The sequence below is a fragment of the Pungitius pungitius genome, chromosome 7 (assembly GCF_949316345.1).
Source record: "Pungitius pungitius chromosome 7, fPunPun2.1, whole genome shotgun sequence".
Classification (NCBI taxonomy): domain Eukaryota; kingdom Metazoa; phylum Chordata; class Actinopteri; order Perciformes; family Gasterosteidae; genus Pungitius; species Pungitius pungitius.
Window position 1 is genome coordinate 5,602,279 of NC_084906.1, and position 24,831 is coordinate 5,627,109.

At 41.2% G+C, this 24,831-nt stretch overlaps 2 protein-coding genes and 1 long non-coding RNA gene across 4 annotated transcripts; 2 read left to right on the forward strand and 1 right to left on the reverse strand.

The window, feature by feature from the left end:
- Positions 1-9: 9 nt before the first annotated feature.
- Positions 10-24,831, reverse strand: LOC134132163 (uncharacterized). The gene is made up of 2 exons (XR_009956701.1): positions 24,307-24,831; positions 10-40 (listed from the first exon to the last, which is right to left on the reverse strand). It is a non-coding gene; the product is annotated as an uncharacterized LOC134132163 (long non-coding RNA).
- On the forward strand, positions 14,728-16,377 carry LOC134132205 (tripartite motif-containing protein 16-like). Its single transcript, XM_062563660.1, has one exon. It carries the CDS (start codon positions 14,737-14,739, stop codon positions 16,375-16,377), a length of 1,641 nt encoding a protein of 546 aa, XP_062419644.1. The 5' UTR covers positions 14,728-14,736.
- LOC119217237 (interferon-induced protein with tetratricopeptide repeats 1-like) lies at positions 20,917-24,658 on the forward strand. Of its 2 annotated transcripts, XM_062563350.1 has the most exons (3): positions 20,917-20,986; positions 21,140-21,308; positions 21,802-24,658. In XM_062563350.1, the coding sequence occupies exons 2-3, from the start codon at positions 21,304-21,306 to the stop codon at positions 23,105-23,107; spliced, it is 1,311 nt and encodes a 436-aa protein (XP_062419334.1). In that variant the 5' UTR covers positions 20,917-20,986; positions 21,140-21,303; the 3' UTR covers positions 23,108-24,658. The 2 variants fall into 2 exon arrangements, with proteins under 2 accessions (XP_062419334.1, XP_062419333.1); XM_062563349.1 differs by lacking the exon at positions 20,917-20,986 and having other exon boundaries at positions 21,059-21,308.

The following is a 24,831-nucleotide window of genomic DNA, read 5'->3' on the forward strand; positions in this document are numbered from 1 at the left end:
GGGGTGGGCGGGGGTGGGGAGAGTGGGAAAGAGAGCTCACCTCGCTGTCCGCTGTCGCAAGAGCCTATATCAGGCATCACGTATCAATGGGCATGCAGACTCAACTACAGTCTTCACCTTGTGATGAATCTGCATGAGGCACAGTCCGCGTCATTGCAAGTGAACCTGCAGTAGGAACAGAATGCGTCACCAAGAAGAAGCAAACCGCGTCAGAGAGGAACCCCCTATCTCTACCAATATGCTTGATAACAACCCTCATTTCAATTTGTCCATAGTTGACTCAGTCAAGGTGCACCCCTGTTGTGTTTTTTTTTACTTGCTATTTTGAGGTATAGGAGCCTGTCCCTGGCTTTTTGACGTCCCGGACACCGGTTTGCAACATGAAATTGGTTTAGTATTCATGTTTTGCGGTCTGAAAAACAAGCCAAAGCTGCCCCGTTGCATTGTGGGTGAATAACCTACCGCCGCGTAAACGCAGATCTTTTACGAATTATCAAGACATATTCATTTAAAAAATCCCTTTGCTCAGTTCAGGTACTGATTGGTGAGGTGCCCCCGGATTAAATCACATTTGTTCCTGCCACAGTGGTGATTATACGACTGTTTGTGAGTTTTGTGTTGTTAGCATGAAATACGAGCCGTTAGCTTGTTTTGTTATTTTCTGAAATGACGCGTTCTATTGAGTCACCCAGATAGATTCTGTGAATGTGAGCAGGTCCTTTGACTGTTTTAAGTCATGATGATCATCATTTATATCTCCATGTTGGATGCTCACAGTGTTTCTGCACTGCTTTGACATATTCTCATTAGTGGTTCTGTAGATGTTTCAGGAAACGTTTATTGCCATAATATGTTGGACATACATGGAAATTGTTTGAGTGCCTTCCGGTGGGGCTCCTTCCTGTGTCGGTTTAGCCAAGGAGAATATCACTGTGTCATGATGGTGAATGTTTACTGGAACTAACGTTTCTATGTATGAACATTTCAGAGTTCTAAATGTTTGATATTTGTCTTCATACGTTAATACTGTTCTTTATCTTCCACTGAATCGATCTAAAGAGGCAAAGAAATTGACAACGATATTGAGTTCTTGGTTCTAAATTTGTAGACATTTTCTTTTTTGTGTACTTTTGATCATCGCTATCAATGCTGAATCATTTTTTTTTCATAAATGATGTTCTCATCTGAAATATTAATGTGTGAATAAAGTGAATCTGTACATGAAACCACTGATCAAGAGAAATATGAAAGCTTTTACTGATGGATGTAAGAATGAACTGAAGGTTTACATGATGAATAAACAAATTATCTTCTCTTTGTTCCAGTGTTTAATACGAAGCTGATGGAGTAAATATCACTAAGTTAGTTTTCCTCCTGAAACACCATAAAGTACAGAGCTTTGGTTACAGCAGAAGATAATTAGTCAGAAGAAGAGTTGTTGACTGAGAACTGCAGTTTCTCAGAGTGCATTCGTTTGGTTTTCTCTCCGTCTCAATAAACTTTTACTTTATTTAAACTGTTCTTCTCACCTGATGGATTCTTCTGTGTTCAACCAAAGCCATGTGAGTTAAGGGTTTAAATGTTTGCATTAAATTCATTTTCTCACTCAGTATTATCTGAGTTAGATTATCTTATTACAAGATTTCAACTTCACACGACCACAATGAAAAAACGAATTATTTGAAGCAGATTCTTTAACACCATTTCCCACAGTTTGCTTACTTACATGATTGTGTTGAGGATTGAATATAATCATGCATGCTCACGCTAGATGGCAATTACACTTGAACAATAATGTAATACTAATAATGAGTGGAGGCTGTGTATGACCCGGAGCACACGAACATGTTGATAAAAAGGCTGCACGCAATCTCAGGGTCACGTCCATACATGGGACGGGGTGACCATGGCTCACACGGAAAACAGTCTAAATATGGAGTGAATCTGAGGCTAAATAACTACACGCTCTCTCAGGGTCAATCGTAGATAAAACAGAATATTGAGACTAACATGTCTCAATACACCAACTATCTGAAGTATGCAGTGAACTCATGAACACCAGGAGACGTGATGATCCGAGAGCCTGGAGGGATGGACATCCCTGTGCTCCAATGGGGCTCTCCGAAGGTCATAAACAAGGAGCCGCCTCCATCATAGTGAACCAATCAAGAATGCTCTTAAAGACTATATATTCCGAGCGCACTTTGTATTAAGCGCCCTTTCATTGCTGTTGCTAGACAGATTGAAACAGGTCCGTGCACGTATGACTGCAGGACTGAATACTCCTGTCACAAATAAACATTGTCATATTGCTTTGATTAAAGTCTCAAGTCTGGTCCTTGCTTTGCGTTCACGACAATTTGGTAGCAGAGGATGGTTTAACGACTCTTGTAAATTCGTGGAGCAGCAAGGGACGCAGACTAATTAGAGGAACGCTGGACGGGAAGGCCGCAACCCAACCCAGAGGCAGAGCTGTTTTTCTCACCCCACGGACACTGATCAACACAGCGCTGTACTTCGAAAGGTGAGCAGGCCCTATCTCACAGAAGGTGATGAATCTGCATATTTGTGTGTTGGTATCTAAATTCTGATCAGTGAAAGTGGGGGTGAGTATGAATCGCTGCATTTAAAAATTAAAATTACTGGTAAAATGTTTCGCTGTGACAGGATTGTTCTGATCCTGTAGAGTATTCCTCCGGGACCGAATTTGTGTATGAACACACGTCGTAAAATCGATCCGTAGCAGGTTGATGTGTTGGTGATTACAAAATTGCGGATTAAAAATAAACCTAGTATTCCTCCGGGACCGAATTTGTGTAGCTTTGCGCGTCGTAAAACCGGGCCTAAAGAGGTTGACGCGTCAGTGACTACAAAATTGCGGATTATCGAACCGTGTAAACGTGATTGCATTAACAAATATCTTGGTCGCTATGGGTGCTGTGTGTAGTCCGTTGACCGTGGTGTCGATATTGATATAGACGAATTTCCCTACGGGGTCGAGTTTGTGTATGATCGGGCGTCGTAAAATCGCTCCTTAACAGGTTGACGTGTTGGTGATTACAAGGCTGCGAATTTGGCAAACGCAACTATTTGTCCTACGGGATCCAATTTGTGTACGATCGCGCGTCGTAAAACCGAGCCTTAGTAGGTTGACGTGTTGGGTGACTACAAAATTGCGAATTTGTACCAAAAGAAACGTGATAAATATTAACTGTCTGTACTTATGACTGGGGATGAGTCCGCCGTGACGGTTCCGGTGGCAAAAGATGGAACTGACGCTGGGCAATAACTCACAAGTTTGGGTCGGTGTATCATCCACAGTCAGAAGGTCTAGTCGAAAGACCGAACCAAACAATCAAGGCCAAACTCACAAAGATGTGTGCGGTAAACAAAATTACATAGGTAGAGGCTCTTCCCCTGGTCCTGATGCCGATGAGGTCATCACCAGAGGGGAAGACTCACCTCTCACCCCATAGACTGGCAGAATGATGCCAAGACGACCCAGAGATGGAGGTCATATGCCACCTCTGGATGTGTTAGAAATAGAAATGAGTCAATATGTGAAGGCACTAAACTCTCCCACTGAAGCTCTCTCCCAGGTTGTTCGAGCCCAGGCGATCGATCCGGTGAATCCAGAGCCACCACAGGTGAAAATAGGTGACTGGGTCAGGGTCCGAGTCCACAAGAGAAAGTGGGCGGACCCCAGGTGGACTGGACCGTACAGAGTGAGGAAAGTTACGTCACACTCGGTCCAGGTCAGAGCTAAATCAGGGTTCCCCAGCACCGGCCCCTGAAACGCTGGGAGAAACCAGACAAAATTTGGATGTGAAACACACACACACATCCGAGCAGCAACAAGCTCACATGGACATCACAAAGCCATTTGAAGCACAACAAAAGCTTTCACTCAAACACACATATAAGAGTTCAGGAAAATCATTTGAAATTATGCCCACCACTATGGGGAGAGTTCAAGAGAAACTTTAATTATCTTTCATTTTTAATTGAAAAAAGGGGCTACACATTCTGTAACACAACAAAAGTATTTTCCAGGTCAGAAATTGAGTGGCAGACGTGTCTTCTCTTTTTCTAACATAATTGGTTCTTCGAGTCGGATCTCAAGAACTCTTTTTCCTCTCAAGGTTGGACCTGAAACTGTGCACAGGGAGTCTATGACTCTTCTCAAAGTCCTCTGCCCTGGTCCGTTACAGGATTAGTTTGGTTTTGTGAGGCCAGGATCCACTTGAGTTGGAGGAGAGTGACGACATCCGTTTGACTAGCAAACCCGGACTGGTGTTTTTTAATTATTATTTATTTTTAAAATAATTTAGAGTTTAAATGTTAGAGGTTAAATCCCTAAAAGCCAACTTTTCTTTACTCTGAGCTACTGAAACAAATACGAATGAAAGTTCCGGTTAGCAATAAAACCAAAAGCAGGTTTCTATTCTGTCTAAAACAGTCCGTGGAAAATAGTTTAGATAAATGCGCGAATAGAAAATAGATGTGATAATATAATATAGAATGGGGTCGTTCCCCAGCAGCAAAAGATGGAAGTTATGAAAGCAAAAGATGATGATGGGTGGTGAAAAGGGAAGTTGGAAGATTCAGAAAGTTGATGATGGAAATGTTACGCATTTAAGGAAATGGGTTTTTATGGTGAAGAGGCGCAGGAGCGCAAGGAGGAAGTTAGAGGAGACGGTGAAAAGTGAATAACAAGACAGAATTTGTGATTAATTCTCCTGATTTGGTTTTTCCTTTTAAGAAGTGATATACGGGAGGTGGTGGATCCCTCTTCAACGGACAACAGGTCGTATGCAAACACAAACACACAGTCATAGACAGATGGGGAACAGGAGAGAAGTAAAGTTAATCAATTAATTTGAATAATGGAGGATGTGAAGTAATACTTTTGCGTGATTCCAGAATTGCGCAGATCGGTTATTTTAAACTCAGGATAAACGAAAAAGAAAAATTTGATAAAATGTCACTATTATTGTGAGACTACATACAAACAGCAGCACACAGGATATGTGTCTGCAATTAGGGATCATAGATCTAAAAAAAAGGGTTTACAAACGAGACGACAATTGGTAGTATCAAAGAATTGTTTAGTTGATTTGTTTCGGCAAAATGAATGAAAGCTGTTGAAATGAAGCAGGAGTGACTGATGTGAAAAAGTTTAACTCAACTATTACTATTTTGGTTTAACTTTAAGAGGTTATTAATTAGTTACACAAAGGCTAAAGGAAATTCATGAAGTAACTCCTTAATGTGTCTAAGAGGATAAGAACTGGTGACGTGCAGTGAGAGGTTTCTACAGAGACTCGAGGTCAGAGATAAGAGATGCACGGGCATTCTTTAAAACAAAGATCAGAGAGGACGAAACAAATCTTTGTTGAAACAACGAAGTGTTTTGAGAAACTGAGGTGTCCCTGAACGGTGGACAGATGTGGAAGGTTGCTGAATGAATGCGGGTGGAAACAGTGGGGGCCAACAGGGCACCTTAAAGGATATTCCTCCTCTTATGGAGCAAGCAGATTCAAGAACACACAGTATACATGAAATTAATCCTGAGTGCAAATATTTATCTGGGATATAATTGTATTATGCATTGTACTCAAATACAAGGGCATAAAGATTGTACATTCGGTTTGGTCTATTATTTAAAAGAATATGCTCAGAATCACTGGAATGAAAAGATTTTTACACAAACAAAACGATTCAAGAGGTAAATTTGTGACATTGAGAAACAGATCTAAAAAAAACATAATTGGTATTATAGCTACTAAATGAAGTAAACTACCTCAGGAAAACGCAGGTTCAAATACACGGTACAAGAATTGGTGATTAACGTTTCAACAGGAAACCCAACCCAGTCTCCAAAAAAAGCGTGAAATGGCTACGTTGGTCCACCGTGATAAACGTAGTCATGTTACGTTTTCCCCCAAAATAACGTTACTATGTTACGTTTCTTTTGGCCCATTCATTTACATTGCTTTGCATATAGGTCACGTGACTATCAAGTTTCCCGGTAGCGAAAAGAAAAACATGGCGGACGGTCAGCATAATCTCCGTGAAAAACACAATATTTTAAGAAAGCATCAGCATTTGTATGCATTTCGATGGCATTTCTAGCGAGAAGTATGCGTTATTCTTTCATAATCTTCTATCAGAGACTGTAGAAGACCTTCCGTTTATTCGTTTCTGCGAAGATTTGAGTGTCCCTTTGGGAAAGCGTGGCTACGCAACGCCTTTAACGGCGCATTATTAAAAAAACACTTCCAGTGGGGGCGTTACCGTAAAGAAGCGTTCAGCCTTAAAGCCACTAATCGCCAAACAAAACAAACTCAAAGCACTCGAATCACATTATGACTTTTTAAACATAAATTCCGTTATTTTTATGAGTTTTCAATGAAAGAATGCATCATTTCCGGGGGTAGGCATGCCCGGGACATCCCGAATTATGGGCAATTTTGATTTGTCCAGCTTTTTGACAGCTCCAGTCCCGACTTCCAATCACAGCCTCCTAAATCAATGACGCGCCTAAAACTCTCGGATCGAACATTACGTCTTGTTTACATGGGAAAGGGGGGCGGGGCTTCGCCCTCAGAGCGGAGCGTCATTTCTCGCTCCACACGTCTCCTCTTTTTACTGGCCAGGAAAACGGGCGATCTATCCCACGTGGGTCTGGCTCCATTCCATTGGCTCTGACGAATCCATAGAGAGGCGGGACTTATAATTTGCCCGGCAAACGGAGAGATTTGAGCTGCATTGCTTCCACTGTGCGTGAAGTGGCCGTGAGGCCTCCACTAAAGTCTCTCTCTATTTGTTCTGCTTTACTCAATAAAAGTAAAACCTTTACAGATATACTGTCCACACACTAGGCTAACATAATGGAGACTTCCAGGCTTCGTCCTTTATGTTTTATGGGGATAAAGCCCCTGTAAGTAGTTTTTTCCCAAGCAAATCTGAGTTTCTTCTTTTTTTGTGTGTCCCATACAAATATCAAAATATATATACTGATTTTCACATCCAAACACACTCACTTATGTTCCCTTTTATCATGACAACAAGAAATTTCAAGATATACCTTTTGCTTTCATAAATCATACAGTTTTAGTGTGTAAATGCCCAGCAGTGTACGGTCCGGGGGCCCCTATCGGGCCACTTGTTAGATGGTTCGATTAGTCTATCACTACTATACTTTGATCTGACGACTAATTTGCACATCATGCTCGTACCGGCATGGCTTCGCCCTTCCCAGGCATAGTTCATCATCTTCCGGGGTCCTATAGCCAGTGTTGGGAAAGTTTACTTTCTACATTAACTAGTTCAAAGTTTAGTTTACAAATTTTAAAAAGGAACTAGTTCAGTTCATAATTCAAAATATTTGAACTAAGTTCACGGTTCCAAAAAATGAACTAGTTCAGTTCTTTTTTTCCATACGTTGCTGCGAGCTATTTTTTTTTTAAATTATTGCCACAGCCCAGAACCACAGACAGCAATTATTTTATCAGTTTTAACACTGAAGCGATGCATCAGATTTAATCTTCTTATCCAATTTGAATCCTTATCCAACCAGGGTTTACATTAGCATTGAGGGGACAGCATTTCCCTAATGATTCTTTGATGCTATGTTGATGTCTATTCACTCCACACTAGCAGCAGTTGCAGAGTTTACCCCTACACTACATTCTCAAACACATGCTGCTTAAATGGTCTTTTTTAAATAAGGAATTATTAAAAGAAAAACAGGACAGTAATCATTAAGGTGCAAATGTTTGCAAAGAAAGGTCAGATTCCTCCCATCCTCACCGACCTTGTCAGTAACTTCATAAACTCTTTAAAATTATTATACGCCGCCTCTTTGCTACACTTATTAATGCGCGTTTATGGTGTGTTTTCTATAGAAATCTGGTACCCCATTGAACGATGTTAAGCTGAACGAACGCGCCGTTCATAGACACCAGAATGAACGAGAACAGTGACGTTCATCGGGCATTAATACAGTACGTTCAGTTCACGTTCGCCCAAAATATCAACAAGTTTATGAACGCGTTCAGGCACAACACTGTCCCAAAAGGGCCGGGATCGCACTTCACCCAGCATGCCTCGGCCTTCACTTTTTTCACTACAGAGTTTTGTTGCACCCTGTGACTCCGGCGTTAGACTCCTTCGACTGAGTTTTAAGATGGGTTGGATGGGTTACTGACTAAAATTTATGCCCCCACCCCCTAACTGCCTCAGGGAAACTTGTAAATATAATAAGTCAAATAAGTCAAACAAGCAAGTTGTATCTGGTTTAACCCTTTTATTCCTGTAGGCGTTTTTTAGGTCTCATGCTGGAAATTGCATTTACACACTAAAACTAGGATAACGCATGTCTGATGATAGTGACAGTGAGTCTGTCGATCAAGATGAGGATGGAGACATAGTAGAGGTTGAAAATCCTCCTTGTTGAACACCCCACAATACATTCTGTGCTCCCTCTGGCATAACATTTCTAATGATATCATGTCCCCCCCTTCAGTATTTTAAGACATTCTTCAGGTTATTGTAGGCCAGTTGAATGTGTATGCCATGAAATTTGACACAAACAAGCCCTTTAAGTTTACATGTTTTGTATGTGGATTTTGTACATACAGTGTTGGTCATTTCATTTCTTTGTTTAATATTTTTGAATTGATGTTTGAATCCATTTGTGGTTAATGTGCTCAAAATGCACTACTTTCTTAATGCTTACATTGCTTGTTTGACTTATTATATTTACAAGTTACCCTGAGGCAACAGACCTAAATCAAGTTAGGGGGTGGGGGCATATATTTTAGTCGGTAACCCATCAAACCCATCTAACAAGTGGCCCGATAGGGGCCCTCGGACCGTACACTGCTGGGCATTTACACACTAAAACTGTATGATTTATGAAAGCAAAAGGTTTATCTTGAAATTTCTTGTTGTCATGATAAAAGGGAACATAAGTGAGTGTGTTTGGATGTGAAAATCAGTATATATATTTTGATATTTGTATGGGACACACAAAAAAAGAAGAAACTCAGATTTGCTTGGGAAAAAACTACTTACAGGGGCTTTATCCCCATAAAACATAAAGGACGAAGCCTGGAAGTCTCCATTATGTTAGCCTAGTGTGTGGACAGTATATCTGTAAAGGTTTTACTTTTATTGAGTAAAGCAGAACAAATAGAGAGAGACTTTAGTGGAGGCCTCACGGCCACTTCACGCACAGTGGAAGCAATGCAGCTCAAATCTCTCCGTTTGCCGGGCAAATTATAAGTCCCGCCTCTCTATGGATTCGTCAGAGCCAATGGAATGGAGCCAGACCCACGTGGGATAGATCGCCCGTTTTCCTGGCCAGTAAAAAGAGGAGACGTGTGGAGCGAGAAATGACGCTCCGCTCTGAGGGCGAAGCCCCGCCCCCCTTTCCCATGTAAACAAGACGTAATGTTCGATCCGAGAGTTTTAGGCGCGTCATTGATTTAGGAGGCTGTGATTGGAAGTCGGGACTGGAGCTGTCAAAAAGCTGGACAAATCAAAATTGCCCATAATTCGGGATGTCCCGGGCATGCCTACCCCCGGAAATGATGCATTCTTTCATTGAAAACTCATAAAAATAACGGAATTTATGTTTAAAAAGTCATAATGTGATTCGAGTGCTTTGAGTTTGTTTTGTTTGGCGATTAGTGGCTTTAAGGCTGAACGCTTCTTTACGGTAACGCCCCCACTGGAAGTGTTTTTTTAATAATGCGCCGTTAAAGGCGTTGCGTAGCCACGCTTTCCCAAAGGGACACTCAAATCTTCGCAGAAACGAATAAACGGAAGGTCTTCTACAGTCTCTGATAGAAGATTATGAAAGAATAACGCATACTTCTCGCTAGAAATGCCATCGAAATGCATACAAATGCTGATGCTTTCTTAAAATATTGTGTTTTTCACGGAGATTATGCTGACCGTCCGCCATGTTTTTCTTTTCGCTACCGGGAAACTTGATAGTCACGTGACCTATATGCAAAGCAATGTAAATGAATGGGCCAAAAGAAACGTAACATAGTAACGTTATTTTGGGGGAAAACGTAACATGACTACGTTTATCACGGTGGACCAACGTAGCCATTTCACGCTTTTTTTGGAGACTGGGTTGGGAAACCACAAACCACCGGATCAACTTTAAGGAAAAACCTTTTGGGGTAAAATGCAACAGTGAGATAATGCGGAAGATGGTAGAGACTGTATATGGAGATTTGGTTATTTTGAGCTATGTGTTAAATGAACACATGCTCAACAGGAGGGATGGGAAGGCTGTGGAGCATTTAGCTGTTAAATTACTTAGAAAATTTTTTGCCATGCAGTGATTGTGAAGGACACAATCCCAAGGTTTAAATTACGAGAAAACATTAGTATGGACTTAATTGAACTAAATCAAGGTAAAGAAAAGGAATATTGTCCGACCATCATAAATTAGATGTTTTCCAAATGAATTAGAATGTTTTAAACAAAAGCACAGAATGTTTTAACAAAGACAAAAAAAGGAAAACCTCAACTGAAGAAAATAGACTGAGAGTTGAGAAACTGGACAAAAGGTTTTGTTTTGAACAATAACACACTGTGTGAACAAGGTAACAACGTATCTGATTTCTACTTTTGGGAAGATTTAAATAATAAGTTGCTGTGTTTAACCACAGTCAGCAGGACTGATGGAATAAATAAGAAAATAATGGACGGAAAATAATTGGATCCAATTTAGCTCCTTTATGCTTAAGTCACAAGTAGCATTAGAGGGCTGTAACTTTTGAACTATTGTCTAATGGAAGTTATTATTTTACTCATCTCACCAAGCTAAAAGCATTTGTTAAAGGAAATGTACAAATGGGAGAAAACAAAGCAGAAAAAACCAGAAGAAAAGAGATTACGTTTTCTGCTTTATGTTTCTCCTCCACAGAAGCTTCCTTATCGGGTCATGAAGGCCACAGAGAGCCTGACATGAACCCATCACACCAACGATCAACAAGCATAGAGAGACCATCCTGGATCCACCTCATGCAGGATCAGGAGTCATTTATTGCCACATTCCCAACACACATAGAATAATTTGACTTGATGGTTTGTGGGATTGGAGAAAAATAAGATTAAGCAAAATCAGATTAAAAAATATAGGCAAAAAAGTAAATCAATATAAATGGATAAGATGTAAGAAGTTGAGCCAATTGCCTGCAGGGGATTGCTCTGCTGATGACTCAGTTGTGCAGATACCTGACTCCTCCGAGGCGGGGCTGGCGAACCAGGGAGGTGAGTACAATAAGGTCACCTAGCTGGAACCAGTGAAGAACCCAAGTGGAAGCCATTAGGGTCACTTTTAGAGGGGAGTAATAACGCCCGGGGGTTTAGAAGGGTCTGTAGGATGGAGCTCAGTGGTGGATCTACAACGCAGGGATTGGTGAGCAATGATGCCAACTAGACCACGATTGGACTTACAAGTATTTCGATTTTGTTGGATTAATGGTAACAGAAATTGAAATGGATACATAGACACACGCATATATATATATTTGACCGAAGCACAATTCCTAAATAAGAAAGATAAATAGGGAAGGAACTGTGGAATAAAAGTTTAAAAAAAAGAATCTGGAAAAGTGATGGAAGATGTCTGACTGAACTTTGTTGTTTTGTTTTTATCATACGAGGAACATGTTCCAGTGGATCCTGAACTGGACTCCGCTTCGCCACCTGCTGTGATCTCCCTCGGTACCGCCAACCTCCCACCACACCACACCAAGGAAGAGAAGAAGAACCACCAACTAGAGCCCCATCAATGAACATTACGAAATGCTTGGACAATCTGAACGAGAGACGACAGGCGTCTGACCAGCAAGAGAAACCAGAACTCATTTGGCGAGTCTGAAGATCCACAGAATTAAAAAGAACTTTTTACCCCTTTGGATGTTGTTATGAAATTCAAACGTTAAGGAAGCAGAACTTTTGGAGAACAAACAAAGACAGTGTTGTCGGCACAAACGATTCCAAGCTGACAAAGTAAGAGCCCTGACGAGAGCAGAGAAGTGGAGCTGCACCAGGGACGAAGAAAGAAGAACCATTGATGGGCAAAGATTTTTGAAACACACCAGTTGAGAACGTTGTGTGTGATCACCATGACAACGTGGACATCGGAGCCGAGGAGGGAGGACTCACATCGGCGTTGGAGAAGGGGAGGAGCAGCAGGGGGGCGAGGTGGACCCCAGTGACGGATCAACACACACCACCTCATTGGGTGAGTTAACTTCAGAGTATGATTTACAAAAAGAAACAAATAAATGCACACACATCCTTTTAGTAGAATGCTGGACTCACAGTTCGGCAAGTAAAAGAATTTGGCGTATTACTGTTTAATTTGATCTCAATGACTGTATCGCTCCTCGCTGTGGTTGGGTGCCTCCAATACTTGGTATTGGAGGACTAAAGCAGCGTCGGGTGGATGCTACCAGGAATAACCAATTTGAACCAACAGAATTCTCAACAAGACGATGAGAATTGTGGAAAACCACAGCAGGTGGGGGGGAGTCATCTCGATCCCCTGACCGATTATATCAAGGCCTCAATGGCGTTATTTGAATAAAACTATGACACCGGATTATGAAACAATGATAGGGACAGTGGTGGTTGTAATCTCTTAGAAGAGATCGGCCGCGGTGTTCCCTCCAGTTTCCAATGTTAAAAAAGGGGGAGCCGTCACCCCAAATAGAGGCGAGCAGTGCCCGTTGCTTGAATTCGATATTGAACGCCCATTTTGAGAAGGCAATGTTGCTTGCGCTTTGGCTTAGTAGTCCTCCTCGATGAGTAGGTCACACCTAGTAGGTGTGAAAAGGGGGAATTGTTGAGGATTGAATATAATCATGCATGCTCACGCTAGATGGCAATTACACTTGAACAATAATGTAATACTAATAATGAGTGGAGGCTGTGTATGACCCGGAGCACACGAACATGTTGATAAAAAGGCTGCACGCAATCTCAGGGTCACGTCCATACATGGGACGGGGTGACCATGGCTCACACGGAAAACAGTCTAAATATGGAGTGAATCTGAGGCTAAATAACTACACGCTCTCTCAGGGTCAATCGTAGATAAAACAGAATATTGAGACTAACATGTCTCAATACACCAACTATCTGAAGTATGCAGTGAACTCATGAACACCAGGAGACGTGATGATCCGAGAGCCTGGAGGGATGGACATCCCTGTGCTCCAATGGGGCTCTCCGAAGGTCATAAACAAGGAGCCGCCTCCATCATAGTGAACCAATCAAGAATGCTCTTAAAGACTATATATTCCGAGCGCACTTTGTATTAAGCGCCCTGTTACATGAAACATCCCAAGCTAATAAAATATCAGTGAATCTCTTTCCCTTTGTTTCTAGTGGCTCAGCACAACCTTTATTTAAAATCATGTTTTTAAAGTGTAAGACTATGTCATACTTCTACTTCTGGTCTGTATGTCCTTCAAGAATAAATGATGCAACTAAATTAACATCAGGTCTCGGCAACAAAAGCAAGCAGTGATTGGTTCCTCCCTGCCGGCTGTTTGCTGCTCAGCAGGTAGTCCAGGGCGACTCCATCTGCCTGTGAATGTTCTTTTCCAGGTGAGAGTCCCCATTGTCATCAGGAATGTCCCTTTGTTTTTCAAATCCACTCAAGATTCATTCAGAGCAAAGGTGGGGTGAGGAGTTTCAGGTTTGCAGATCCATCAGAAGCCTTTTCAGACGGAATGAGAGTCGTTCACTGAGAACTGCTGTTGGAGTTGCGGGTTTATGTTGAAATGAGCCTTCAAACTGTTACTGCTCTGTTTGTGCCAAAACTCTTCCTACCAGAAACCACGATGAGGTTGTTTGAGACGAGACACGTCTGCCCAAAAATTGATGGCTGTCGATCAGATTGTGAAAAGGGGAGTACTGGGTGGTTCAGGAATCAGGAAACGTTTATTGCCATTACATGTTAGATGTACATGGAAATTGTCTTGGCGGTTGGTGCATGACGGAAGACAGTACAATAACGACAAAGTAGTGCAGCAATAAGACAAAAATAAAATAAAAGTATGATAAGATATATGCTTTGGGTTAGTACACTAAAGCTATGGGTTAGTAAGTTGAAAAATAAAGATAAAGATTGTGAAAAGGGGCGTACTGGGTGGTTGGGTACTAGTTTCATGTTGTGCAGTGAAGGTTTACCTAAATCATATATGTGGTTGATAATAATGAAGGTGCTTCATAAGGCACTCATCAGAACAAGCAGCAAGCGTTTCACTAGGCAGAAATACAACGAGAAATGGATTGTAATGCCAGAAAAACCCATTTTTAAGAGTGTAATTAGATATTAAAATCTGAACACGGTCAGCAAGCTACAAGTAGCCTACAGCAAAGATCTAGACGCATGGAACTATTTCTGTGGCATTCCGTATGATGTTTGAAAGCTGTGAGGAATTATTTGACAAAAAAATGTTTTTATTCAAGCCTCCTACTGCTGTCTGATCTTAAACAAGCCCATTATCCTCTAAGAGAGACAGCAGAGGGAGGGACTATCAACCCTCCCCTCATTTACAAGTGTGAAGATGGGTGTTACCAGCATCTCATTGGGCAGAAAATGGTGAATCCTGATCCTGACATTAACAAGAGAAACAAAATTCAAGTCATTTCAGTGAACCTCTCACTCAGTCTCTGAGAAGAAGTGAAATGGCTGAAGTAACACCTCAGCTGTTGGAGACCATCGACTGTTCCGTCTGTCTGGACGTGCTGAAGGACCCAGTGACGATTCCCTGTGGACACAGCTACTGCATGCGCTGCATCAACAACTGCTGGAATATGGACAACAAGAGAAGAATCCCTTGCTGCCCGGACTGCAGGGAGATCTACACAGTGAGGCCTGACCTGGTGAAGAACACCACGTTAGCAAATCTAGTGGAGCAACTGAATGCAGTCCAACCTGCTGCTGCCGATCCCTGCTATGCTGAACCTAAAGATGTGGCCTGTGATTTCTGCACTGGGAGGAAGCTGAAAGCCTTCAAGTCCTGTTTGGTGTGTTTGGCTTCTTACTGTGAGAAACACCTTCTGCCTCATTACGATGTGGCTGCATTGAAGCATCACAACCTGCTGGACCCCTCCAAGAAGCTCCAAGACAACCTCTGCTCTCTTCATGGTGAGGTGATGAAGATCTTCTGTCGTACTGATCAGCACAGCATCTGTTATCTCTGCTTTATGGATGAACATAAAGACCACGACACGGTCTCAGCTGCAGCAGAAAGGACTGAGAGGCAGAGAAAGCTGGAGGTGAGTCGACTCAACATCCAGCAGAGAATCCAGGACAGAGAGGAAGGTGTGAAGCTGCTTCGACAGGAGGAGGAGAAAATCAACAAAGCAGTGAAGGACAGTGACGACATCTTCATTGAGCTGATGTTGTTCACGGGGGAAAAAAGCTCTATTGTGAAGGCGAAGGTCAAATCTCAGGACAGCATTGAAGACAGACAAAGTGTAGCTCTTCAGGAGAAGCTGCAGCAGGAGATCTCTGAGCTGAAGAGGAGAGACACGGAGCTGCAGGAGCTCTCACACACAGGAAATCTCAACCAGTTCCTCCAGAACTACCCCTCCGGGTCCCCCCTCAGTGACTCTACAGACTCATTCAGCATCAACATCCGTCCTCCGAGCTGCTTTGAGGCCTTCACAAGGGTTCTGTTAGAAATCAGAGACAAACTAGAGGACGTCCTGAAAGAGAAATGGACTAACGTCTTCCTGACTGTGGCTGAAGTGGAGGCTTTACTCTCACAATCAGAGCCAAACACCAGAGCTGGCTTTTTAAAACATTCACTTACAATCCCACTGGATCCAAACACGGCACACACAGAGCTGTCATTATCTGATGGGAACAAAAAAGCAGCATTAGGGAGACAAAAACAGCCTTATTGTTGTCACCCAGATAGATTCTGTGAATGTGAGCAGGTCCTGAGTAGAGAGAGTCTGGTTAACCGTTGTTACTGGGAGGTGGAGTGGAGAGGAGAGGTTGTTGTAGCAGTCGCATACAAGGATATCAGCAGAAAAGGGGACTGTGATGAAGTTACATTTGGATTGAATGACAAATCTTGGGCATTAACTTGTGCAAAAAGCAATTATATCTTCCGACACAACCGCATTGTAACCCCCATTTCAGGTCCTGTGTCCTCCAGAGTAGGAGTGTACCTGGACCACACAGCAGGCCTTCTGTCCTTCTACAGCGTCTCTGAAACCATGACGCTCCTCCACAGAGTCCACACCACGTTCACTCAGCCTCTCTATGCTGGAATTCAGCTTGTCAACTGTGGAGACACTGCTGAGTTCAAATAGACACAAGTCATCTCAGGGTTTGACTGTGTCATGATGTTTGGTGACCGGATCTAACGTTTCTATGTATGAACATTTCAGAGTTCTAAATGTTTGATATATGTTTTCATACGTTAATACTGTTCTTTATCTTCCACTTAATTGATCTAAAGAGGCAATGAAATCGACAACGATATTGAGGTCTTGGTTTTAGATTTGTAGACATTTTCTTTTTTGTGTACTTTTGATCCTCGCTATTAATGCTGGATTATTTTTTTTCATAAATGTTCTGATCTGAGATATTAATGTGTGAATAAAGTGAATCAAGAGAAACATGAAAGCTTTTACTGATGGATGTAAGAATAAACTGAAGGTTTACATGATGAATAAACAAACATGACCAAAGTATCTTCTCTTCATTTCAGTGTTTAATACAAAGCAGATGGAGTAAATATCACTAAGTTAGTTTTCCTCCTGAAACACCATAAAGTACAGAGCTTTGGTTACAGCAGAAGATAATTATTCACAAGAAGAGTTGTTGACTGAGAACTGCAGTTTCTCAGAGTGCATTCGTTTGGTTTCTCTCCGTCTCAATAAACCTAAGCTTGATCAAATGATTATTCAGTGTTCTGTCTGTATCTAATTATCTCTACATTTAAAAGTATATTCTGCACATCATTGCATTCATTGACAATTTTAGTTAAATTGTAAAACAATAGAAACATTTTCAGGCTTTGTTTCCAAAAAATAGGTCTATGTCCTACGCACAAAAAATAATCATTGAAATCTAAAATAAAAGAATTCATGGAGAAATACTGTATTTCAACCTGCTCCAAGTTTAAAAGGAAATAAGTATATATCGATTTAACTTGTCATGAACAACATCATCCTGCTGAGAAGATCTTACTGTGGCTTTTTAGGGCCTGAGCCGACTAAAAGTCGGCCGAAAGCCCTATTGTTATAGTAAGTATCAAGATTTTTTTTTCTGCCACTTCGATTGCACTTTTGGGGACTTTATCATATTCAAAAACTCTTGAATTTTTGCACGCGCTTCAGAAGTGCGAAAAATTGAGATATGATTCGGGTCCCGCAATTAGCCACCAAAAAGTGCTCCCTGTGGGGACATTTTTTACCACTTTTACCGATTGAGCTGGAACCTTTTCACACAGGTGCTCTTGGATGTGCTCTACAAAAAAGTCAATTAAAGCTGCAAGCAGCGATGAACGGGTCTTCGCCTCACCTTGCACGTCGGGGGGCAGCGGTCAGCCAGACTCGCTGGTCAAAAAGAGACTAAAGAGACAAAATAAATCAGTCTCGGGGCTGGCATTCAAACCTGAGTCTGTGGTCTCATGAACGGAATCCACCACAATAACAAAAATATGTATTCCTGTAAAATAAAGGTAGAGTCTGAAGCGCAAGAATCACAGCAACACTTGTCTCATTCTCCAGTTTGCGTCTGTATAATTGATTCAACACATGTACAATTTACATCCAGTGCATTTTTCTTGTCCTGTACATCTTATAGATGCAGTCTCAATCAGGATGATGACACCGTCCCCGCAGCAGCTAACTACAACTAGTCCATTGTCTACAATCTGCACGCAGCGTGCGTCTTCAATGCTTTTCAATATGTTACATGTATTTAGTTCCTTCACAATGAGCATGAATCTAACATTAAATGATATGATTAATATGCCCCAAATTCCAATGAAATAGTATATTCACGTCAAGCTCTTTATAGAGGGGAAACAACTAATTACTAAACTGTAAACAGTTAATATAAGAGAAACAAATATTGTAATCAAGATAAATGTTTTTCAAAATGTGTGATTAACTAGTTAATTGTCTATAATCTGTTGACAGCCCTAATCGTATTCTGATAATACATGTTGGTGCTCAAATACTTTCAGATGCCCCGTGCAAAGTCATGCCACCAGTCTGAGGACATCAATGGGAATGGCACATGGGACACGTGGCTTTCAACTCCAGCGAGGTGGGAAAGCATTTCTTTACGTATATTTCGTTCTGTCTGCAAAATGGTAAAATACTTCTTCCCGTGTTCTTACAACAGCGTTCCATTACATATCGTGTAACTGTCGATGGATGTAATAATTTGGCCTTTTTTTCTTCCAGCACACTGCACAGGTTGGCGTCACCGTGGGCAATCATGGCCCAAGTCGACTGGACCACAGCGGGAAATGATCCTTCCAGAGAAGAAGTAGTTATTTACTTCTACAATGAATGGAAGAGTTACAACTTCCAGATGACAGCTCTTCCCTCATCCTTCTGGGCAACTTGAACATCCGACAGAACTTATGCGACCTACTGCGTTTATTTTCTTCTTTAGCTCTCATTTCAGTATTAATATTCCCTGTATTTTTGCAGGAGAGGCACCAATCCTATTTGAGTGACGTTTTGAATTGAAATTGTATTAGAGCAGACAGCTCATCTGCAGAGCGTTGCTCCCTGGTGCAGGAGACAAGTGTTTGATTCCCGGCATGGCAATAGTTTTTTTTTATTACCTCTATTAAGGTTTTGTACTTTGTACATCGCCCGAACTTATTTAATAAGACTCCTCATGTGACTTAAAATGTGTTTAATGAATCCAGAATGTAATATTTGTTCAGTACGCACGGACAGTGATTTAATTTGTCATGTTGTACATATTTTGGTACATGCTGAGTTAACATACATTCTAAAGTACAATGTCCATATGTGAATAAGAGTTGTATACGTTTATGAGAGTCAATATGGTGTGGAAATGTCCCTTATGTAGTTGGTCAATTGGAAGTATATTAGGCAGTAATAACATCTAAGCTTTTGGTCTTAAAACAAAAAAAAGATTACTCTGTTGGACAACTACTCAATTGTCTTGACGACATAAAGGCCTGGATGGCTCGGAACTTTTTAAATTGTAATGACTTGGGTCAATGCAACGTTTCTACGTGGCTCAACTGATTCAATTTGAATTTACCAATACATAAAACCCTGGAGGAGAAGCGTATCTTAGTCAATGTATTTGTTAATTCATTAAGCAAAGCTCTCTTCAGGAAGACAGCCACATGGTCATCCAGTGTGCGTAGTTAAAAGGTGAATATTTCTTGATGGAGCAAAAGTGTGGTGATTAGCCGTCGTCCTTGGCCTTGACTGAACGAAGGTGATCCTACATTTAATTTACTTTTTTCAGGTCCTTTGCAGCTCGGCAATAGCCTTTTCTTGGTGGATTCCGTTCATGAGACCACAGACCCAGGTTTGAATGCCAGCCCCAAGAGTGATTTATTTTGTCTCTTTAGTCTCTTTTTGACCAGCGAGTCCGGCTGACCGCCGCCCCCCCGACGTGCAAGGAGAGACGAAGGCCCGTTCATCGCTGCTTGCAGCTTTAATGTTGTTTTTGAATTTCACTGTCCAATGATACTGTCTGAATTTTGTTGTTAAATCATATATACATGTATTTAGAGAGTGCAGTTAATTACAGTGTGTTCTACACGAAGTTAAGGTAAGCGGCCAGTATCTGCTTCACATGACTGCGTGGTCTTTGTCTCCATCTGGTGGAAGAATCATCCAGCGTGACCTGTCCAAATTATTTTGAAAACGGGAACATGCCTAGGGGGGACAAAGCTCAAATCCATCACATTTAGGTGGAATCAATGCCTTTTGTGAATTCAAATACAGTTAAATCAGTTTTACAGTCACCGGAGAAAATGTCAAATCACACAGATGGTAAAAATGTAATGGTAATGCTCAGATGTTATGACATGTTTTTTTTAGGAAGGAAATAAGTCCTGCATTTTTATGCGGCATCTCCAATTACTCTGACTCAGTAACATATATAATGATGCTTACACCCCTGCAGCGATATAGAAAACGTTACCTCCTCCTATAACAATGATTTTTGGTTTTAGTAGTGGCAGATATACAGCATACTGTATATTTCTTTTTTGGAATGTCATTTTTGAGCAAGGCCTTGGCCTATGGTTTAACGGGTGTTCAATAATGGATTAAGTCCAGGAGTGGTTCTAGAAGGAGTCACGGGTCACTCTAGTAAAAACAGTTGTACCTGTGACCTAGTTCTTTTGGTCATGACCCATCCTCTATGACCATAGGTGAGGGTAAGAACGGAGATTGACCAGTACCACCCTAATCCCTATGCAATTAAATGTTGAACAACATGTCAATATTTTCAGTGGATGGCAAAGTGCAGCCATAAAATGGAATATTATGAGTGTTTTATTTCTTACTGTCACTCCTTTGACTGTTTCACTGCAGCACACTGCTCCTAAAGACACAGATGGGTTTGTGCTGAATGTACATGACCATTGTAATAATATCTCACAGACCATTGATTTGTGTAGGGATGTGGGTGATACTACTTCAGTTTCATAAACTCCGGATGTGTTCAAAGGTGCATACCACGTCGACAAAAAGGTGCAGGTATAAAGATGTGGCATCCTAAGGTTTTAATATTTAACCAAGTTGTTATATAATCATGGACAATCTAATCTGCAGGGCGTATTTATTAAGACGAGGCTGTAGGTTTACCATCTTAGTAAACGAAAGTCAAGCTCATTTCACAACAAATGGATAGTTAAATTTCACAGGAAGGTGCAGCGATGCAGATGTGGAATATTGGGAGGTAAATATTTCACTCAGCATGGCATTATGTTCCGCAAGATTGAGAAAAAATACATTTTTCTAACTGAAGATCTTCAATAGAGAACTTTTAATAAGTCGTGTTTGGGGATTGTAATCATAGAATGACGTAGGTTTCCTTTTCCGAGAAACTAAGGTCAAGGAGCGTGTGATAAAGTGCCACGCAGCTACTATCCGCAACAACGGGACTGTAACAGCAACGGGATATAAAGCTCTTATCATTTACACCAGAGAAGCTGCAGCATCAAGAGCCAAAACCAGCCACACTAACTTAACACTAGTCGAGGAAACAGCTGAATCATGAGGTGAGGAGCTGTTTCTGCATTTCTATCATTGTTTGAGTAAATTATTGGAATGTTGCTTATTATTTACAATTATAATTATACTTTCATCTTCTTACCATACTTTTTCTTTGCAGCCATCTGTTGGTCCATATTTCTTCAATTTTCAAATATTTCCTTCCCAGGCATTCAACACTGCCCGCTCTTGTGGAAGTTTTTCTCATACAATCAAGAATCAGCTATAAAGTCTCTTGTGAATCAACAATGTATTTTCTGTTTATTTCTTGCAAGGAAGGAGTCTACAACAGCTATACATCGATTTCGACAAGCATATTTATACTTTGACAGGGTTAACATATTGCTTTTGTTATGCTAAAGATTTGAGGTCCCATACCTGAAGGACGACTCACAAGGCAGTTACAACATATGTCTAAATTGGATTTAGGACTGCGGACTCTGAGGAAATTATATTAACCTAGCGATGCGTTTTAATATTTGTCATTTTTTTCCACATCAGTGCTGCTCACAGTCAAACAACACTGAGGTCCAAACTAGAGGCCCTGGAGTGCCACTTTACCTGGGCTCTGGACACCACAAGGATCTTTCTTTTACGTCGCCGCGACATCCTGGTGGACATCGGCACGGAGGAGGGAAACAGCTGGCTGGGTCACATCTACAACCTGAGGGGGTTCATTCAGTGCAAGCTGGGCTCCACCGAAGAAGCCCTGAGTTTGTTCCTCCAGGCTGCAGAGGCCTTCCGCCAGATGAGACGGGCAGATGAAGGTCCCTGGTTGGTGGTGAATTACGGGAACCTGGCTTGGCTGCACGACCTCCTGGGAGACCAAGCAAAGAGCGAGGATTACCTTTCAAAGGTTGACGCCCTGAAGAAGAAATACCCAACTCCATCAGAGGACGAGCTCCATGCAGAGCTCTACGCTGAAAAAGCCTGGACCCTGATGAAGTTCAGCGCAAAACGAGAGCTGGTGTCAGATTACTTCCAGAAAGCCATCAGGATGCAGCCAGACAGGGTGGAGTGGAACACCAGTCACGTCATCGGGTTAGCGAATGCTTTTAAACGAGGCAGCAGAGAGATGGAGGCTGACATCTTGGATGAAATGAGAGACGCCAAGGTACAGGATCCAGAGAACTTGTACCTCGCTGCTTACTACCTGCAGCTACGTGCAATGAAAGGGCCAGACATTAAAGACGAAGCACGTGACTTAGCTGAAAGGATTTTAAGAAACCCTGTCAGCAGCTATAGTGGTATGAGTGCAATACTTCATGTCTACAGAATCTGTGGATTAATTGATGAGGCCATTGTTTTGGCAGAAAAGGCTCTGGAAAACCATCCAGATGAACGCTATCTGAAGAGATGTGCTGCACTAACTCTCAAATGGAAGATCATTTTTTTCAGTGAGAGTGGCGTAGATGAGAGCATGATTGACAAAGCAGTCAGTCTCCACAAGGAGGTGATTTCTCTTTACCCTGATTTGGCCCTTGTGAAGGAAATGGACCTCGCAAATATATATGCAAAGTCCAATCACAGCAAGGCTAAAGCCAAACGTTTGTACCAACAACTGCTAAAAAGGGAGCTGGAACCTGCAGAGAAACAGGTGCTTTACAACCACTATGCAAAATATCTCATCTTTGATCTAAAAGATTATAACCAATCAATAGAATATCACATGAAGGCGGCAAAGATACCGATAAAATCCTTCTATCGTGAGAACAGCATCAAAGTTCTTGAGAAGATTAAAAACAAAGGCAGGAACCGAAAGTGTAGAGAAATAGAGGAGTGTCTGCAAAACCTGCAAGAGCCATAGTGGGTTGTTTTTACAACCCTGGTTCTAAATCTGGACAAAATATGTAGAATGCATTACCTAAAAAATACTTTTATTTGTGTCTTTTAAAACTTTTTTCTGCTGGTGTTTACATTTAGGTAATTTGTTGGAAGTAGTACAATGTATATGACGAGCTCTATAATACAACTGTGTCCTTCAATAACATCCACTTTGTCTAAATATTATTGCCATCACATGGTTTATTACAATAAATATTGTCTAACATATTCCCCTAATATTGGTTTTCTCCTCTTAGCTGTGTATTTTAAGTTCATGTAAGAATATTACTAATACTTCTAATAGAAGTATATGATAGTATATGAACATAGAAACATACAACTAATAATGTAACAATTTATTTGATGTAGCCAGTTACCTGCAGCCAGATGCAGCTGATTGGATGCATAAAAAATGTAAAGCTGTAACACAAATGCCAACTAGCATTATTAAATATACAATATTTACACTAAGAAATCGTCAAGATGTTTTATTTAGCTGGTTACCAGACAAGATTTCCTGTGCGCTACACATTTTTGCAGCACTGATGGATGTTAGATGAACAAACGCAATTGAAATATTCTGCCAAAGGAAATGTTTGGTTTTCAATGAAACAAGGCCCATCAGCGTGAAGTACCAACCAGTGGCCAGCTGATGAGGGAAGGGGGCAGCAGAGCGTCGTAATGGAGCATGTCTCCAGGTAATCGCTGTTTCGGTGTTACACCCCTACTGGTTTTTACACCTACTGGTTTTTACACCTACTAAGAACTGCTCTCTCACTTGACTGCATGTATCAGCTGTTTCATCTCGAGCCGGGTCCCAAAGGCGGAGGGTCTAAGAAGGAGTTAGCCAATCACTGATAAAGTGAATGAGTATTTCAGTGTACAACGAAATACATTGATGTACTATGGGTACATTTTCTCCTTACAACTGGGCCCAGATCAGCCAGACCGGTGTGAAGGGAAAGCCGCACATCTAAGTAAAGATGTACTTATTATGCTATTACATTTAACTGATAAGAAATATCATTTTTGCTGATTAATATTGTCAAATGTAAATCACTATATGCATATGTGAATACAATTTTAGTAGAATAACCAAATCTGATTTAAGACCGTTTCTATGTGAAACAGTGCTCGTTTTTACAGTTTGTTAGGGGGTGGGGAGAGTGGGTAAGAGCTCACCTCGCTGTCAGCTGTCGCAAGAGCTTCTCGGTGAGCCCGATATTTGTCTTCATACGTTAATACTGTTCTTTATCTTCCACTGAATCGATCTAAAGAGGCAAAGAAATCGACAACGATATTGAGCTCTTGGTTCTGGATTTGTAGACATTTTCTTTTTTGTGTACTTTTGATCATCGCTATCAATGCTGAATCATTTTTTTTTCATAAATGATGTTCTGATCTGAAATATTAATGTGTGAATAAAGTGAATCTGTACATGAAACCACTGATCAAGAGGAATATGAAAGCTTTTACTGATGGATGTAAGAATGAACTGAAGGTTTACATGATGAATAAACAAACATGAACAAAGTATCTTCTCTTTGTTCCAGTGTTTAATACGAAGCTGATGGAGTAAATATCACTAAGTTAGTTTTCCTCCTGAAACACCATAAAGTACAGAGCTTTGGTTACAGCAGAAGATAATTAGTCAGAAGAAGAGTTGTTGACTGAGAACTGCAGTTTCTCAGAGTGCATTCGTTTGGT